The 18909-nt window shown below is 38.9% G+C and overlaps 1 protein-coding gene across 5 annotated transcripts in view; it reads left to right on the top strand.

Moving 5' to 3' along the window:
• Window positions 1–18909, top strand: part of FLT1 (fms related receptor tyrosine kinase 1) — a 140417-nt gene that overhangs the window by 48849 nt on the left and 72659 nt on the right. For all 5 annotated transcript variants that reach the window (XM_082220238.1, XM_082220237.1, XM_082220236.1 and 2 more), the window contains 6 exons: window positions 3926–4088; window positions 4180–4316; window positions 6184–6358; window positions 6564–6681; window positions 9719–9888; window positions 10220–10376. In XM_082220238.1, the coding sequence (XP_082076364.1) occupies window positions 3926–4088; window positions 4180–4316; window positions 6184–6358; window positions 6564–6681; window positions 9719–9888; window positions 10220–10376 (920 nt within the window). The remainder of the gene's footprint in view (window positions 1–3925; window positions 4089–4179; window positions 4317–6183; window positions 6359–6563; window positions 6682–9718; window positions 9889–10219; window positions 10377–18909) is intronic.

The following is an 18909-nucleotide window of genomic DNA, read 5'->3' as shown; positions in this document are numbered from 1 at the left end:
ACCCTTTTTGCTCAGGAAAACAAAAGAAAAGGGAGACTGTCCAATGCTGATAACATTGCTATAGTTATGAAGTATAAATAAATAACCACAACAAATGCTCTTATAATAGGAATGTGCTATATAACAATGTAATCTTGAATTTAACCAAGCACGGGCATCTCTTCTGAATCTTGGCTGCTGTAAATCTCTCCGCCCACCCCCCAATCTGAAATATCATTCCTATTCTTGCATTGGTGGTGGAAAGACCTGCAGTAACATAACTGGTTTGCAGCTCATGAAACCTGAGAACTTTGCACGATTTGGGACTGACGTTGGAGGAGAAATATGGTTCTTGTGTCTTAACAGTTATGTGGCAGACATAAATTGAATAGGCTAAACCTTTCCTAATATGGAAATGCAGTTATAGTGATATTTCATCTGTTTACCTTCTGTCTTTCAAGCATCTTATCACTTGTGTGTGACTTCTGCCCCCTCAAAATGCAGATTTGCATAAATTTGCATGTGGGACAAAGCACATACAAACTTTATGCAAACTGGTATCCTCTTTTGCAGGCAGGGAGAAGGACCAAACCACATACATTGTACTGGATCCTTAAAATCCTGTTTGCATCCCAGTTCAATTTCCATCGGTCCCAGCCAGCCTTGCCAGTGGTCAGAGATTGTGGGTGTTCTCCAGCCCAGCTAGCCCAACAGGTTCTCCAGCCCAGCTAGATAAATAAATAAAGGGAAAGTGCTGTATCTCAGTGGCAGAGAATCTGCCTTGTATAGAGAAGGATCTAGGCTCAGAAAGGCCTTGTGTGCAGAAGGGCCTAGATAGGGCTTGGAATCTCCCCTGCCTGAAACTCTGGAAAGCTGCTGCTAGTCAGGGTAGATAATGTTGAGCTTCATGGATCCAGTGTTCCTAAAGATGTACATATTAAATCAAAGGGAACGTTTCCTCCCAATGCATCTACCACCAGTGCTAAGTCAGCATTAACAATTGCACTATAAAATGAATGCCTCCCAATCCTCCTGCAGACATTCATGACTTTGGTGGAAACTTTATCTTCGACAGAATATCCTGAAACAGTGGGCTGTGCATGCCCCTTATTATCATTGTCTGTATATGCAATGATGAATCAGTCGAAGGATCAAAAGGGAAATGTTTATATCTGGCAACAGTAACCACAATAGGCTCTCTAGAATTCAAGACACTTTAGAAAGTCAGTCAGCAGGCTATCATGTGGCAGAAGGTATTTGTATGTACAGGACACACTCCTCCCATCATTTAAATTGTGATTATGGCTTCTTAGCAGAGATGCTGTAAAGATAAGGAAGTATATTCCACTGTGTCACTTTAGTCTAAGCTGTGATTGTTGTTCATTCTATTAAAACTTTTTTTTCCTGTCTGGGGAAATAACATAAAATGAAGGGAGGTGACTTGCTTTGCAGCTCTGAGCTTTGTGATCCATGATCACTGAATTTATGAAAGAAGAAATAGTATACTTAGCAGTCTTCACTGTCACAATCAGTGCAGATTTCTAGGTTTTGATTCAGAAGTGTCTAAATCAAAAGCTCCAAGCTCAGTGACCAGTCCCAGCACCCCTATGTGTATATATTTTTACCCTAGCAATGGGTGCTAAGATCCTCCTCTTTTCATACCATGGAGCATAGTTGACCCACAACTGGTGCTGCCCAACCAGATTAAGTGCTGGATGCTGCACTATTATAATTATTATTAATTAAATTTGTATACTGCCCTTCATTATAGCCCAATTGCTCCTCCACTCCCGAGATAATTGGGTTCTTTTAGTGTGGTAGCACCTATATTCTGGAACTCCCTGGCTATTGACATGAACGTTCTTGTTTAGACAAGCCTACCCAGATGTGTAGAATGGGGGTTATATGTTTAAATTTGTTGTTAGTTTATTGTTGGCTTTATGTTTTGAATGACTTACAGTAAATAGCTGCTTTTATGTTTTTTCCTGATAATGTTATGGCTTTATTCTTTTTGTGAAGCACTTTGAGGGTTTTTTAATGGTCAAGTGGTATATAAATTTTATGAAATAAATAAAACAAATAAAACAAACAAAACAAAACAAATAATGTTTTACTGCCTTTTAAAACAGCAATAGTCAAAGGAACCAGTGTAAAGACAGGTTCCATCACTTCAGTGCCTTCTAAACTGATGACCTGTAAGGTATCTGAATACTATCTGATGTTTAAATCTTTGTTATGCTTCAATAGTGTATGGATTTTAGACTTTTAAAAAGGGGGTCACAGGTTCCCTTGTACTGTGTATAGCAGCAATCAATCTTTAGTTTCCATACATGAGGAGAGATTTCTTAAATTTATGGTGAAAGGGGTGGTGGGAGTGTAAAGAAGATATTTAGCCCCCTTGCCCCATGCACTCTGGATATAAGCATATTGAACTCACTTTCTGCTCCTGTTGCTGAAAATAATAACATAGTTTCCCCCCTCATTAACATTATGAGCATAAAATTTCTTATGGTGCGAGCCCTGGAGATCCAGAAGTGACTCACCTCCATGGGTGCCTTGGTGTGCAGCCTCTGCTGCTGCCTTGGTTCTACAGCACAAACTACACAAGAGGTGGCTTGCCCGGCATACAGCCTTTCCTGCTGCTGCCTTGCTTCCTCATGTGGGTGGCATGACTCAATACGTAGCTGGTATGCACACAGCAGGTGCTCACTTGGGCAGAGAGGCAGCTAGAAGGCACTCAACCTCAATGCCCTCCCACTCTAGCACCTCACTTGTTTTGTGGAAAGCTGGCATACTCTCCTGTGAGTATGTGCTTAGGTACAGTGCTTAGGTATGTGCTTGGTCTCCTGTGCTTAGGTACAGTCTTGAGCTCTGCCATGCCTAGGTAACTTAAGATCTTGCATGAGCATGCCCAGTGGTGCAGCAATAAAACTGCTAGCACATTTGCAAAGCCAAGCAGGGTCTGGTATGGCTTCAAATTAGATAGGGAACCATGCATTGAGATTCCTGATTTGGATTCCCTCGGGGACCCTTCCAACTCTATGATTCTATGATGCTTTCATTTCTGGCTCAGTCAAAGCCATGAGATGATAACAGTCTACAGCAGGGATAGCCAATGTGTTGCCCTCTAGGTGTTACAGCCTACAGCTTTCATCAGCCCCAGCTGACCAACCATTAAGGATGATGGGAGTTGCAGTCCACAATATCTGGAGGGCACAATGTTGGATACAATGTTGGCTACCGACCTCTGTAGTTAGCTCTACATAGAGAAGCCCCTGTAATTTGGAACATTAGGGCATGCTAAGCCACGCGTGCTCATTTGTGACTTCTAAGTTGTGCTGTGATGTCACAGACATGCCTGACAAATATACATGCCACTATATATTATAATAGGCTGGATTTCCTTCTTTAAATGTTTTCATATCCAAACACACACACACACACACACACACACACACACACTCCCTCTCTCTCTTTTTGTGTGTGTGTTTGCAAATTCCCATACTACGAGGTTTGTTTCTTGTCTGGAATGGCCTGCTGTCAACATTAGAAAATCCCTTAACTGCCAATTTAGAGGCAAAAATAGTGTTCTGGTATGTGATGATCATGCATCTGCAAATGAAGAACATTTTCCGACAGAACCATATTGGTCAACAGGAAGTCAGTGGCATAGCAATAAAGCCTGAGCAATCCCATTTGCTATTGCAAAATTATGAATAATGAAATTTTTTTTTGGGGGGGGAACATGAAATAGTCACATTCTACACCATTTTTTTATGTTATGAGACAAAAGTGCTATTGGAAGCCCTTTGAGTAAATATATTCATATAGGTGTTTAGTTATGTTCAGGAACTTTTAAAATTCCTTTTATAAATTAACCATTCATTAGTTTCAGGGGGGAAGCACCTAACAATAAAAAGAAGTAATGAATTCATTTCATTTTTAGATGCCAGGAGTTAACATCATTCCTGATGGGAAGACAATAATCTGGGATAGTACAAAGGGCTTTATAATACCAAATGCAACATATAAATTCATAGGCCTTCTCAGCTGTGAAACAAGTATTAATGGCCATGAATACAGCACAAAATACCTGACATTCAGGATGAGTAAGTATCTTTTGGTTTCCTCAGTCAGTAATTTCAGTTATTTAATTAATTAATCATCGGATTCACTTTTCTTTCTTGATGTATTGTGTAGACAATGAAATCCATAGTGTGCGGTTAAATGCCTCAAGACCAGTCAAGTTATTAAAAGGAGACAAGCTTGTTCTCAACTGTACAATCACTACCGCCTGGAACACAAGAGTGCAGATCACATGGAGTTATCCTGGTGAGGTGGGTACTCTTGCTCTTTTCTAAAAATATAATTCCACAAAAAGAGGAACTTTCCATATTTTACATTCCCTTGGGGTGATCAGGGCTTTTTTCAGCTGGAACTCACTGGAACTATGTTCCAGCACCTCTTAGATGGGTGCCATTGCCATTCTAAGAGAATGAAGGAGGTGTTCATGAGGAGTTCTGGCACCTCTTTTTCTAGAAAGTTTCCTGCTCGAATGACCAAGCAAGCTTTACACAATGCATTTGTGTTGATTTCATAACAACCGATGAATGAATGAATTAAACTTATTAGATTTCATGATGTTGGTACTTATTACCAACTAAGAGTATTCTTTTTAAAGAAAACATTTTTGCCATCTTTCTTGAAGTAACAGACAGTTTTTCAACTCAACCTTAGAGAAAATACTACAATTCATATGTCCAAGATCTCACTTTTTATGTGAACAATTATTTTTAAACAGCAGTTGTGAGCTTAAACACCTCACCATTTCAGGAGCATGCACACAAACAGCTGCCACTTAAAAGTATTTGTCAGGAATCCAAAGTAAACCTTGCTAAGCTTTGTCATTGGTGAAAAACACATGGGAACTGCTCACCCATCCGATTTCTGTGCAAGAATATTAAAGTCATGATAGTTATTTTAGTAGCCACTGAATCTACCGATATTGTTGGAGCATAACTCCTATCTCCCCTAACCATTGGTCATGTTGGCTAGGGCTGATCGGAATTGTGAATCCAGCAACATCTGGAGGACACCACATTGGCTACCCCTATGCTAGAGGAAGGTAGCAGTTCATAGTTAACTTCCAACAGGACCTTCCCTACCACAGTATTGATTTAGCATAAGAAAAGAGTGTCAAATTGTCACTTAATTAGATGGAAGTTGTTACTAGCCTCTAATGCCAAAAGCACCTGATGCCCACATTACGAGAATATGATCCTCTGTGTGTGGTGCCAATTCATATGTTTCAAGAATATCACAATCTCATTTTATGTTCCTCTATCCATCCTCTCTTTTTAGATTGAGAGAGAATATCCAAGCCTTACTTATTGGGCTTCATGGCTGCACAAAGATCTGAATAGTCACAGTCAAACCCAATATACTGGCTGCTGACTCCCAATAACTCTCACCCTGATTGCTACCCTTTGTTATATCCTTTACCACCATGCTCTGATTATGAGTCCATCTTCTTTGTGCTGTTTGTGAGCATTGCAGTTTCCTGTTATTCCCGGAGAGAAGCAGCTATTAAAATTTACAAATATTGGAATTGGTTGCTAGTGTATCAGATGAGGTTAATACTAGTGTAATCAATAGCTAGACATCAATAACAAATACTATATAGTATCTTTCTCTTTTATAGATATGTGGGCCCCTTTCAGAAATTAATTTTCTATATGAAGTACCATATTTTTCTGTCTATAAGATGCCCCTATGTATAGGACACTCCCTATTTTTGGGGACTCAGATTTAAGAAAATGGGGGGAGATGTATCTGTGTATAAGATGCCCCCTAATTTTTTACATTATTTTTAAGGAAAAAAACCTAGTCTTATACACAGAAAAATACGGTAGTTGTGTGGTCTTCTGAACTGTAGCAAAGTAGACTCTGTTTGAAATTGTGAAACACACAACACAATGGGGCTTTGTAAAGTGTTAAATTTGCATTACTTGATTAAACCACAAACAGCAGCTTATTTTATTTTATATTTATTTATCATTATATTTATATCCCACCTTTCCTCCAAGCAGCACAAGGTGGCATAGATGACTCTCTTCTTCACCATGTTACCCTCACAACAACCCTGTGAGGTAGAAGTTGTGTGTTAATACCTTTTTTCCATGTAAACATTTTTCTCCTGTCTAGGCAAGCAAAAGAGGGACCATAACTAAAAGCATTATACCAAGGAACGATGAACCCAATCTATTCTACAGTATTATTGTTGTTGATAAAGTCCGTGATATTGATAAAGGAGAGTATACCTGCAATGTGACAAGTGGCCTATCTGTGAGATCAGTTAAAACAACTGTTCATATTTATGGTAAGAAACATTATGTTTGTGCAGAATGTATGATATTCATATTCCAGGGCAATGAATGGAATACTTAGTGATGAGTGACTTTTGTGTAAAAGACCAGGGTTGCTGTCCCAGTTTGTGTTATATCTGTGTGATCAAGTGGCTTCAGTTATACTTGTCCAGACCACTATCTTAAACACATAATTTTATTTGATTTATTTTTTTTAAGATAAACCATTCATCAGTTTGAAATATAGAAGAAAAAATGTACTGGACGTTATATCTGGCAAGAAGTCCTATCGACTTTCTATGAAAGTGAAAGCGTTTCCTGCACCAGAGGTTGTATGGTAGGATTACACTTTTTTCTGCATACAGAAAGAAGCTACTTATTTGGAAATATAACATGCTTGCTCAGGATTATACATTGCACCTCCAAATAAAAAGATGAATAAACATGCCCTGAAATGAACTTGGAATAAATTATTTGTTACTGTTAATATGCATATTTTCAAAGCTTACAAAATAGCCATATTTATTTCACTTAGGGTTGCCATATTTCCCGGACACAGCCGGCCATCGGAAATAGTGTCTGGATAGAAATCGCTGAATGTCAACAACTTTGGCCCCCCAAAAAGCTCAACATATTTAAGCTTTTTGAAATACGGCAACCTCAGTGCATATTTGTCTTGGGGCAAAGGCAGGGAGTTACTGCAGTTACTGTATTAAGTGTGCTTATTCAAAAGTAAATCCTGTGGCATTCAGTATAATATGCAGGCACCTCCCCACTTAGGTGGGGGTTATGTTCTCAGGTACCACACATAAGTGTGAAATTGCATATAGTAGAGAACACAATCTCAAAAGCCTGCAAACACCTTCTAAACCTTTGGAAACCATTAAAAACCCCTTTAAAAAACCAGCAGCATTTACCAGACTGGCATGAATGGTGGCAGTGGGGGCTCTCGGTCTTTCTCATTGCTGGAGGATGATGTGGAAACTACAAACTCCAACCATCCACAGACCTCAAAATTTGGCGTAAAGGTTCATGGGATTGTAGTTGCAAAGGTTCCTTGGCTTGCTGGCCGTTTCCCACTCTTTTTGCGCCTTTTTGCAGTTTCCCCACTCTTTGGGGGTCATTTTTGCCCCTTTTGCAATTTTAATCAATTTATTTCATTATTTCCTGGTGCTGCATGTTTACGCGGTCGGGCATACGTCAAACACGTGCAATGTTTAAGGTTCAAGCTTGGATTCAAATGAATCTCTGGCAGACCCTGTGTTGGATTCACCCATCTTAACCTGAAAAGCAACCTTGGAGGCCTTCACCTACCATTAGCATTTTAATTGCAAGGTCATTTGTCTTCATAATAAAAGTTGTCACAATCCCACCACAGGAACCCACTCCCCACAATGGCTGGTATTTCACTGTGGAGGAGGCAAGGGACAGGCAGTTGGCAACACATTTAATGTCACATTTAGTTTGGCCCTAAGAGATGACATAATTATTTTTGGTGACCCGTTCTTTCTAAACTTGTTTTATATAACTTCTGTACACTATCTTAAGAAGTCTTTCAAGGAGTGCTTTGGTCTAATTTTAATAGAAAACAATGTTATCAGTTTTGATCTCATTTTCGTCTTTGTTTTGTTTAAATAATTGTAAATGTCAGCGGCTGTGGTTGAATTCATTACTCTTAAATGCTGTGTTAGAAGCTGAATAGGACAATTCCTTACATGCATGTAGAGTGCTAGTTCACAATACTTATTTTTGGAGGGTTTTTTTAGCATAGCTGCACATATATTTTAACACTTGCATTTCATCTACACTGTGTGTTTTGTTGTGTTCTCTGGAATATGCGAAGTGTATAGATGGACTTCTTTCACAGTTTGAGAGCAATTAGTGGCCTCAGCTCCCCACTAGGGAAAAATGTGATAAAATAATGTATATTTATTTGCATGCTATGGGTTATCTCTAGGATGAATCAGTCTATGTCTGGGCCATGTCAGTTTTATAGGAGTCCATTTACAAGTTCATTCAATTTCTGCATTATTCTATTTAAAAAATGACACAAAGATTCATTTTTTTTTAGAATGTATTTTCTTCCAGTTTTAAACATATTTCTTTAAAAACCATGCATTTCTAAATGTATTTTAGCCCAAGATACCCATTTTACATGCATTTTGGTATATTTTTGAGACAAGATCTACAATACAAAATTTGGAGAAGTGCAAAATCTAAAAGAAAACTACATTCCAATCTGCACATTAGTCTGGAGGTGTGGATCAGTTCATTTTATGTTAGAATTCACGAAGAACAAATTCATCAAGCATACCTAGTCATACCCTCTTCATGTGTTATGCGTCACACTACAAGGAAACACAATGAACCCACTCAAACTGCAAGAATTTAAGAATAGTCTTGATAAATAAGATTACAGACAGATCACTAAGATACTGCAAATGAGTAGTTAACAACACATTTTCATTTTGTCTTACAAGATTTCCCCCAGAAAGAGTAAATCTGGATTAAATGGGTAGAAAAATGCAGACTGGCACATTCATGCCAATGATGTTCTCTGGACTCTGCAAAAACCTTGCATAAATGCAGAGCACCACTTCCACAATAAGCACCCATCTAGAAGCATCTAATTTCCAATTTGCTAGCCAAGTGCTTCTGTGAAGCCTACAGCAGGACACGTAGATAATAGCCTTTCTCAGATCTTTGTTTCCTCTGCACCCAGTGGTAGTAACATGTGAAACCATTCTGAGGATTGGATTTCTTTGAAGGGATGTTTACAGCCTTTCTGGAGTCATATCTTGATATCCTGTTGTACCAGAGAATTAAACCAACAGGTGTATTTTTTTTGGGGGGGGGAGGTTTTTTTTATTTAAAAAAAACACCTTTGAGATCAAATGTTCTGAAAGCACTGTTACTAAAGCGGGGTTGGTTGATTGATTATGTATTCAGCTTTGGTGTTCATTGCAAACCTTAGCTTTGGAGCCCTGAAAAGAAGAAGATACCAACAGAATTCCTGTTAGCTAACCCATGTTTCTCATTCTCTTCAAACACCTCCCTTGATTGTTTCCCTGCCACTGCTCTTAATTGATTAGCCGTCCTTTAGAGACTGGAGAAATACAGCACGCAACAACTTTGCATTACACATATATTTTTCCAAATGTTACTAAGGAGGTGTGTGAGAAGAATGTTAATTATCAACAGCCACCCTTTCCTTGTAAGATGTAATTAACCCCCCCCCCATGTTACTGTTTTAAAACATTTATAAGCTTTGGGACCCAATTTGCTTCTTGAGCACAGATTATATTTGACTGATGCTTCCTTTGGAATATACATAAATAGTTGCAGAATTATGAATTCTGGTTGTCTTTTGATAGGTTGAAGGATGGGTTACCTGCTGCTGAAATGTGTGCCCGGTATATAATTAAAGGTTATTCACTAATCATAAAACATGTTGCTGAAGAAGATGCAGGAAAGTACACTATACTGCTGAGTACTCAGCAATGGAACTTGCATAAAAACTTGACAGTCACTTTGAGAATAAATGGTAAGTTAACAACACAGTTTATATTAATGACTTATTTATTATTATTTTATTATTTATTAAATTTGCATACTACCCTATACCTGTAGGTCTCAGGGTGGTTCACAACATAAAATAACAATATAAAAAAAGAGAAAATACATAATAAAAACAAAAACAAAGGCAACCCAATAACTCAATAATAAGGATTGTAGTCTTAATTGGAATAACTTCAGCCTGGCAACAGCATTAGTTCCTAAGAGCTGAGGGTCTTTCTTGTTTACCTTTAAAGATAATAAGGTACATGTTGTTTCAGCAATTTGATTTTTTTTGTGTTGCTGGTTTTATTTTACAGTGAAACCTCAGATCTATGAAGAAGTATCTTCAATTCCTGGTTCTAATCTTCATCAAGTGGGAAGTAAGCAAATCCTAACTTGCATAGTTTATGGTAATCCTCAGCCTACAATAAAGTGGACCTGGCAACCTTGTCAACAGACAAATTCCTCAGCAAGGTAGATCAATTTACTTTCTTGTTTGCAATACCCTGCCATTAGCCTTCTATGTTGTTGTCCGAAGTCTCCTTCAATATTTATAACGCATGTTATGCAATTTGTGGTTATAAAACTACAAATCATACTTTGAATTAATGTCATTGGCATTTATAGTTTGCATATGTAGGATGTTCCCTGACAGAAGAGAAGGGAAGTCCCTGGTATAGCCCAACTGCACTGGGTAGTTTGGAGGCTTGCTGGAGGAAGCTGGCTTCAACAACCTAGTACTCTGATGGTTTGATGATAGATAGGTTAGATTTATCCCTTAAGCAGCCCTGTGTAAAGCTGTTTTGGGGATGGAGGGTGGCAATGTCTCATACTTTACAGAGGACAGTCCTGTTTGAAGGTGTCCTCTATTCGAAGGGCTGTCCAGTCAAAGTCTGGTTTAAAGTACGGGTTCTTGAAGTTGCCTATCAGCAGTTAGAACCTGGTCAGCAGACTGAGCAAACACATGGGTTCCAGCTTTTTCCACTATGATTGGAAACATTGTATTTTTATTTTAATTATAGTACAGTACATTGTATGCAAATTCCTTCTTTTTGATGATGCATAAGTGGACACACTCCTGGGATGTGAAGGAACCAACACATTTCTACTCTATACTCTGAGCTCTCTGGAGAGGCAGAGGACTAAATATGGCTTACCACCTCCATTTAGAGCATGGGTGGCTAACCTGTGGCCAACCAGCTCTAATCATCCCAGACCATTTACCATACTGGCTGGGGCAGATCAGTGTTGAGCAAGGCAAGGAAGGAGCCAAACCCATATGATCCTTTGAATTGAGAAGGGGACTACCCCTTCACAGTTTCAGGAACCATGTGGGAGGATCTCTTTCATTCCTGAGATTGCTTCAGAGGCTAAAAGGGAAAGAAACATGTACTCTGACACTCCTTCTGGACCTAATAATAATAATAATAACAACAATAACAACAACAACAACAACAACAACAACAACAACAATAATAATAATAATAATAATAATAATAATAATTATTATTATTATTATACCCCACTCATCTGACTGGTCTTCTCTATGATACTATCATAGAGGGGTGAACTCTTCACCAGCTTGAACCCAGGAAAGAAACAGGTCTTGGCAAGAATCTTCCCAAGCCACATATTATTCCTGTAGAGGCTTCAGGATCAATAGGTGGGAACACTTGCATACACCTTTAGGATTTTACAACTTTCATAGGGATTGGACAGCTGTCACTTCAGTGTCTATTCAAATTGGGTGCTTAGCAACCCAGACAGGGTGAGGGATGGGGGTGGGGGTGGCTGTTCTCAGAGACAAATCAATTGAGGCTGAAAGCCCTGGGGTGGGATGAAGATCAAAAGGATGAAACATTTTCTCCTTGTTGCCTGTCCTTATTATCCCGCCCGTGACATTTTCTTGTAGTTTATTTTTTTTCGTCAGAAGGCCATGTTTTCAAAGGCACTTGCTGTAGTTTCATGTTTTCACAACAGATGAACTTTCCTCACATGTTTGTCCTGAGATAATAAAGGTGTGGTCTTCACTTCTGCAGAAGTATTTGAAAGAGCTTTCTGTTTCCCAAAGTCACTCTTGCCCTGAATGACATCAGCCAGAGCCCAGCTACACTTGGATTCTCAGGAAAACTAATAAAATCGGCCTATGTGAGATTATCAGTGATCTGAACACTGACCTGTTTATCTTGCATAAGATCTAGAAAAAAATGCTTTGCATCAACTCCATTTCCAAATGTTCTTCTTAGGAAGTATGTCCTACAAATAGATTAGCAGGGGGATTCATGCTAGAACAACTTTTTTCTATCTGTTATAACAATTGCTTCCTAATGAAAAAGTTAGTAGATATGCAAAGGGTTCATTAAGTTGATTTGCAGTTACAATATTATCACCAGATTGATTGGTGATATCTTCAAGCAAGCATCAATCTATGTGGAGAATCCTGTGCAGATGTTATATCAGTCATGTGGAACCGCTTTTCATCCACAACATCCTTTTTCTGTAACGGAGTTATTTACTTAATTTATGAATTGCTTCCCGTGAGGCATCCTGAAGCAGTTTACAGTACAATAAAATCATATAGAGAACAATTGCAGAAATAAAAACAGTGAAAACATTTGCTTTTATAAAAACAATTTGAAAAACTACACACACAAACAAACCAAATTTAAAACAGGAACAAAACAGATATGAAATCAGTTCAAATCTTATATAGATACCAACTGGGTTCAAAATCAGTAAAGAACTTTCAGTCCCTCCATCTACTTTCCCACAGAGGGCCAAACTAAATGTTCACTAAATGCATAGCATGCAGCCACACATTTGCCTTTTTTTCTTTACTTGACTACTTGAACAGGGAGGCTAACTGTTATCAGGAAGGAAGCACATGGGGTGGACAGGCTTATCTCTTCCCTCCACAGCACAATCAAAATAATAACCCCTTCTTCTGTGTAGCTAGGAGCCTTAGGGGAAAATTCCCATTAGTTCAAGTAGGACCTTTCCCCCCTCTCCCACTTTTAATTACATGAGAAAAATGTAATTTGTAGCTGCATGCTATATATTTTGTGATCATCTAGTTTGGTCCAGAGACTACTTTGATTACCCTTTCAGCAAAATCAGTGAGAAAGATGTCCTGCATATGCACAAACAAAATGAACAACAGCTCTGTCCAGTAAATGTACTTGTGGAACTCCATTTATTTCATTTGGATTTGATTTAATAAAGTATTAGAAATGTAGATACAGCTGAAGTTTTAGCAGCATTACTACTTTGCTATGACTAAATGGTCAAATTCCTAACACCTTCAATATGAACATAGTCTACCAGTTTAATTACAAATCTTTACTACTTATTTTAAAGTGGCATTAAAGAAAAGACTGAATGGCAGAATCATTAGTATGTGCTTGGGTAGTTGTTGAGAGGCAATGTAGTTTAGAATACTAATGAAGCATGCAAAATTACAAGAACAAGTGTTAATTGTGTGTGTTTAGAAATGATTGACCTGCCCAAATTTAATTGTGGGTGTCTGCAAACATGGAAGATCATTAGTGTGTGTGTGTGTGTGTGTGTGTGTGTGTGTGTGTGTCTGCTTTCACCATGCCAACCCTGTAGGGTGATGGTTCCAAATCTTGGTTTAGTTAAAGGTAAGAGCATATGTAAATCTGGTGCACTAATAATGTAGATGTTTATATGAAATAATGGTAGTAGTCTGGTCCTATTGGTGCCTGAAAATCCAGCACACTCACTGGACACCTTTGGCATCCTTTCCCTAGTCACAAGCTGTTTGAGGAAGGTTGAGGGATTGGGTATGTTTATCCTAGATAAGAAGAGACCGCGCAGAGATATATAACCATCTTCAAATATATAAAGGGCTGTCACATGGAAGATGGAACAGGCTTGTTTTCTCCTGCTGTGGACCCAAACCAAAGGAATAATAATAATAATAATAATAATAATAATAATAATAATAATAATAATAATTTTGTTATCTTTATGCTGCTTATCTTACTGGGTTGCCCCAGCCACTCTGGTTGGTTTCCAGCAAAATATAAAAACACAATAAAGCATCAAATATTAAAAACTTCCCTATACAGGACTGCCTTCAGATGTCTTCTAAAAGTCAAATAGTTGTTTATCTGTTTGATGTCTGATGGACGGGTGTTCCTTAGGGAGGGTTCCACTGGAAGGCCAGAAAGGAGATTCCAACTAAACATCAAGAAAATTTTTGACAGTAAGGGTTGTTTGATAGTGGAACAGACTCCCTTAGAAGGTGGTGTGCTCCCATTCATTTGAGGTTTTTAAGTAGAGGTTGGATGGCCATCTATCATAGATGCTTTAGTTGAGATTCCTGCACTGCAGGGTGCTGAACTATGTGATCCTCAGGGTCCCTTTCAACTACAGTTCTATGATTTTATTATATGTAGTCAATGGCCCTACCAACATGAATAACAGGGATATTCTACATCATGGGTAGGCAAACTAGGGCCCAGGGGCCTGATCCGGCCCAATCGCCTTCTAAATTGGGCCCTCAGACGGTCTGGGAATCAGCATGTTTTTACATGAATAGAATGTGTCCTTTCATTTGAAATGCATCTCTGGGTTATTTGTGGGGCCTGCCTGGTGTTTTTACATGAGTAGAATTTGTGCTTTTATTTAAAATGCATCTCTGGGTTATTTGTGGGGCATAGGTTCATTTGCATTTGTTCATTCCCCCCCCCAAAAAAATATATAGTCTGACCCCCCACAAGGTCTGAGGGACAGTGGACTGGCCCCCTGCTGAAAAAGTGTGCTGAACCCTGTTCTACATGGTGCCCTCTGGGTGCTACATTCCAGCTCTCATCCATCCCAGCCCTCATGGTCAATAGTAAAGGATAATGAAAAGTGTTGTCTGGCATGATGGGACACCACATCAGTGACTTTCAGTGGCTTTTGCTTTATGCAATTTGCCCACAAGGCTACTAGGACATTAGTGTATTGACTCCCACTCTTGGACACAGTACTCAAACTCTCAGCTCAAAAAAACTGGAATGCTTTCTTTAAGAAGTTAGCACAGGGTCTCAGCATCAGTTCACAATACAAGATACACAGTTAAAAAATCCATAGGCAGTTATAAGATCATCTGTGTGGTTACCATCATAAGACAGAAGACTTGAGTTTGCAGGTTAGTGATTCTGGGGGTGGGGAAGAGGATACTGGGTCTGTTCATGCAGATGACTTCACATCTTTGGTAATGGAGTCCAGCCTCTGATTCTCCACCTCAGCCGGCTCTGCTGATCTTTCAGCCGCCTCTTCAGCTACTTTGTGGAGCTCACTCTCTGGAGGCAGTTCTCTAGCGATGGGTTGGGACTGACTCCACCAGCTTCTCTTTCCTCATGTACATCTTTCAACAGCAGGGTAGAACCCTCCTTCCCATCACTGCCTGAACTCTCCCCACTTCCTATTCCACTGTCCTCATCTTCCCCTGAAGGATCCTGCCATTCCTGCCCCATCTGCCATGGACCCCAATAAGTTATTTTGAAATAAATGGGATTTACTTCCAAGTGAATGCACTGTAGATCAAGGTGCGAGGGTCTTTATGCCACTTTTGTAGTGTAAAGGAGCCTTTTAGTTGGGTATTCATGTAATTCAGATTTAAACTTCTTTAGTGTGCAGTGAATGAACCATCATGTAAGGTAGAACCAAGTCCTACAGTTGACATATAGCTTAAAAAGAAACGTGTGTTTTATAGAGATGGGACAAAGTACGTATAGGGTATGCAAAAAATAAAAAAGTTTGTGGAAAGGAAAAAAAAGGAGATTTCTGCCCTCTCCATTCAGACAAATAGGAAAGGTAAAACAATTCAGCTAATATATTCTTTGCATTTATTCAGACTAAACAAATGGTAAGATAAAGCAAGTAATTATATGCCCTGGCCTTTTATTCTGAATCAGATTTTGGTAGCTTCCAATGAACAGCAACTTTCATTCTATGAAACAGGAAGCAAGGAGACCGTGGCCCTTTCCAAACATTGCAATTTGCCTCTTGTTAATAATAACCCTGGAGAACTGGAACTAGCATTGACCTCTCTGTACATAGTGATGATAATTTGCATTGCTTGTTCTTGTCACAGTTAATACAGCGGCCAATTATTTCCAACTAATATGCTTGAAACTTTTGTCAAAGGCTTCTTTATGTGTCTCCATTGAACCAAGGTCTTTATTAACCAAGTTCTATCACTATGTGCTTTAAATCATCATCCTTTCCCAAGTCTAATAAATGATGATGAAGCATAAAACATAAAGGCATAGAAGGATAAATTCTCTTGCTGTTGTTTTTTCTAGAGTCACTGATGCGTTGATTCAATCTGGATGGGGAAAATGTAGCAAAGATAGATAAATGCTGTGGAGAAAATGTTTGAATGGTCTGCTTAGATTCTCTGCAAAAGCACAGGTTAGGGATAGGGGTGGAAATGGAAATGGAATCCAGTGAACTCTGGTTCTGATCTGCACCACTTAGGGCAATGACCAGATCAGATCCAGTGTCCACTTTGAAATCTGCAGTCCTGCTTCTGAGTCTTTTTTCAGTTTTTAAAGGGTAATTCATGTGACCTAAAGGAGTGGATTACTGTGTGGGGTCCTTGTTCTGCTGCCATGCACAATGTAAATGCTGTAATTCTCCATGACATGGATAGGACTTGATGTCATGCTGCCACTCTCTGGGAGATTGTACATTAAAATACTTCATTATCACCATAGCTCCAGGAGTTGTGTGCAATAGATGGTTCTCTGGGTGGCTCAAATTACCTTTTAAAACTGGAAACAAGTTTCAGAGGGAGCCCACAAATCACCTTGCAAGCAGTTTTGCAGCTTGATTAGGATAATTATTTTTATTGGCGAAATCTCTCTGAAGAATATGGGAGCTTTCTGTAGAAAAGCAGAACTTGGGGCAGCATCAAATGGTCACTGGTGTTTTCACAGCAGATGTGTTAATTGTAAGGAAAATTCAGTTTCCCTCCCTGGACCTTGAAATTATTTGTGTGCTTAATATTAAAAACCATACTCACTCTTCGTTTTTCCTGGAATGGGACACATATTTAAAGCATTTTCAAGGCAGAGTAATTTCTCTCTTCTGTGGACTTTTCAAAAATTAAAAAAACATGGAAATGGCATGGATAAATGGCATGTCAAAGTTTTGCCTTGGGTTCTAAGTGCGTTGTTTTGGCTGTTATTTTGGCTGAACCCTATGAATGGAGAATATACTAGCCTCTCCTAGCACATAATTGAATAGCACTTGTACATTTTTCCAAGGGATGCAGCTTTTCACCTGATAAGGAAAACTAGCACTTCAACTGTAAAATGTCTGCTTGCTTCTTTTAACCTCTTGTTTTCAATTTTATGTTTCAATATCATTCTTTTTTGTGTTTGTATTTCAACTTCCTAGTTTCTTACAGGTTAAAGAAAATGTTAAGAAGGTTGGGCATCAGAAAAATGATTTACGGATCATGTAGTAAGAGGAAATAGAGCCATTGTCCTCTTAGAATACAAGATAATGGAATTGTTCAATGAAATTGATTGGTAGAAGGTTCAAAACACACAAAGGAGATAGTGTAGTGTAAGATTAGTGTATGGAAATTAGTGTATGGGATTCATTGCCACAAGATGCTATTACTCGTATAGTCGTTATCTTAAGTGGCTTAGTTCCATGGGTGATAATATACTAGTTCATAACAACCACTATAGTTAAATGTAACTATTGTATTCAGAAGGAATACATATCTTAACTACAAGACTAGAGACAAAGCAAAAGGGGGATGGAATTCTCTCAAAGCAAGTCTTACCCAATGAGTCCATCTTTATGGATTTGCATGGGAAAGCTCAGCATCAAACCCATTTTTGTATAGTAAGCATTTCATATAAAGAGTGTTTCTTGCTGTGGAGAGAGTAGACTGAGGGTCTGTACTGCATACAAATACTGGTTAAATTTTGGCAGCTAAAGTAACCCAGTACAGTATTTTACTACAGAAAAAGGGTGATCACCATTTGCAGAGACATTACATCATTTACTTCATGGTGTGGGCTGTTCCTCATCACGTGACAGCAGGCAGTTTGCTTCCAGGACCACCACCAGAATCTCCCCCCTTTCAACTTCTCTCCTTTTGATATATGTTCTGATATGTTTGACTTAGCGATGAATAGATCAGTCTATTTCTGGTTCCTATCAGTTTTGCCTGTGTTCATTCATATGTATTGCATCCAATTTCTGTAACTTCTAGGGTTTGGGGGGGTTTTTTAGCCACATGAAAATGCATGTTATTTTAAACTTTTTTAAAAAAAAATACACATTTTTGTATGCATGTTAGAAAATACACATTTTTATACACATTTTTGGTATATATCTTGAAGTGCATCATAGTTTGGTTAGAGTGTCAGAGGGCACAGGACTAGGAAGACTCATGCTCAAATCCCCATTCAGCCACTGAATGACTTTGGGCCTGTGAGCATCTTCCAGCCTGAACAGGGTTGTTGTGAGCATTAAAGGGGGAGCGTAAAAAGGGGGATGGGGAACCATGCAAGGCATTGTGAGCTCATTTGCAGAAGGGTGCAATAAAATGCAATCATAGGTGAGTGTGATTGAAGAAAGGACTAGAATTCTTCATTCCTCCTCCACCAATTAAACTTTAGCATTTAGCTGGTTGCATATAATGATCATCCATGAACAAAAGTGTATAAACGACCTAGCAGTTTCTGGGAAACTGCAGGAGACTGTATTTAGCTGCATGGTGGAGTCCATTGAAGCACCAGACATCAGGGTGCTGAGTAATCAGTAGGACATGTAATCTCATTGCATTTAGAAACATTAGCTCATTGATTCAGGAAGCAAAGGAGCATAACAGCTACAATGAGCCCTGAGAGGTTGTAGTGTCTTGCGTAGGGTTAAAGAAGGAGCAGACCTTTACTGGAACACTGCCAAGGTGACTTGGTTTGACTGCCAGTGCCGCAATGTATTAAAGCTGGTGCAGGTGGCTACTATG

Source organism: Podarcis vaucheri (genome assembly GCF_965113315.1).
Source record: "Podarcis vaucheri genome assembly, chromosome: 4".
NCBI classification, from domain to species: Eukaryota; Metazoa; Chordata; class Lepidosauria; order Squamata; family Lacertidae; genus Podarcis; species Podarcis vaucheri.
The sequence above is the reverse complement of the archived record's forward strand: the minus strand, read 5'-3'. Positions and strand labels throughout refer to the sequence as shown.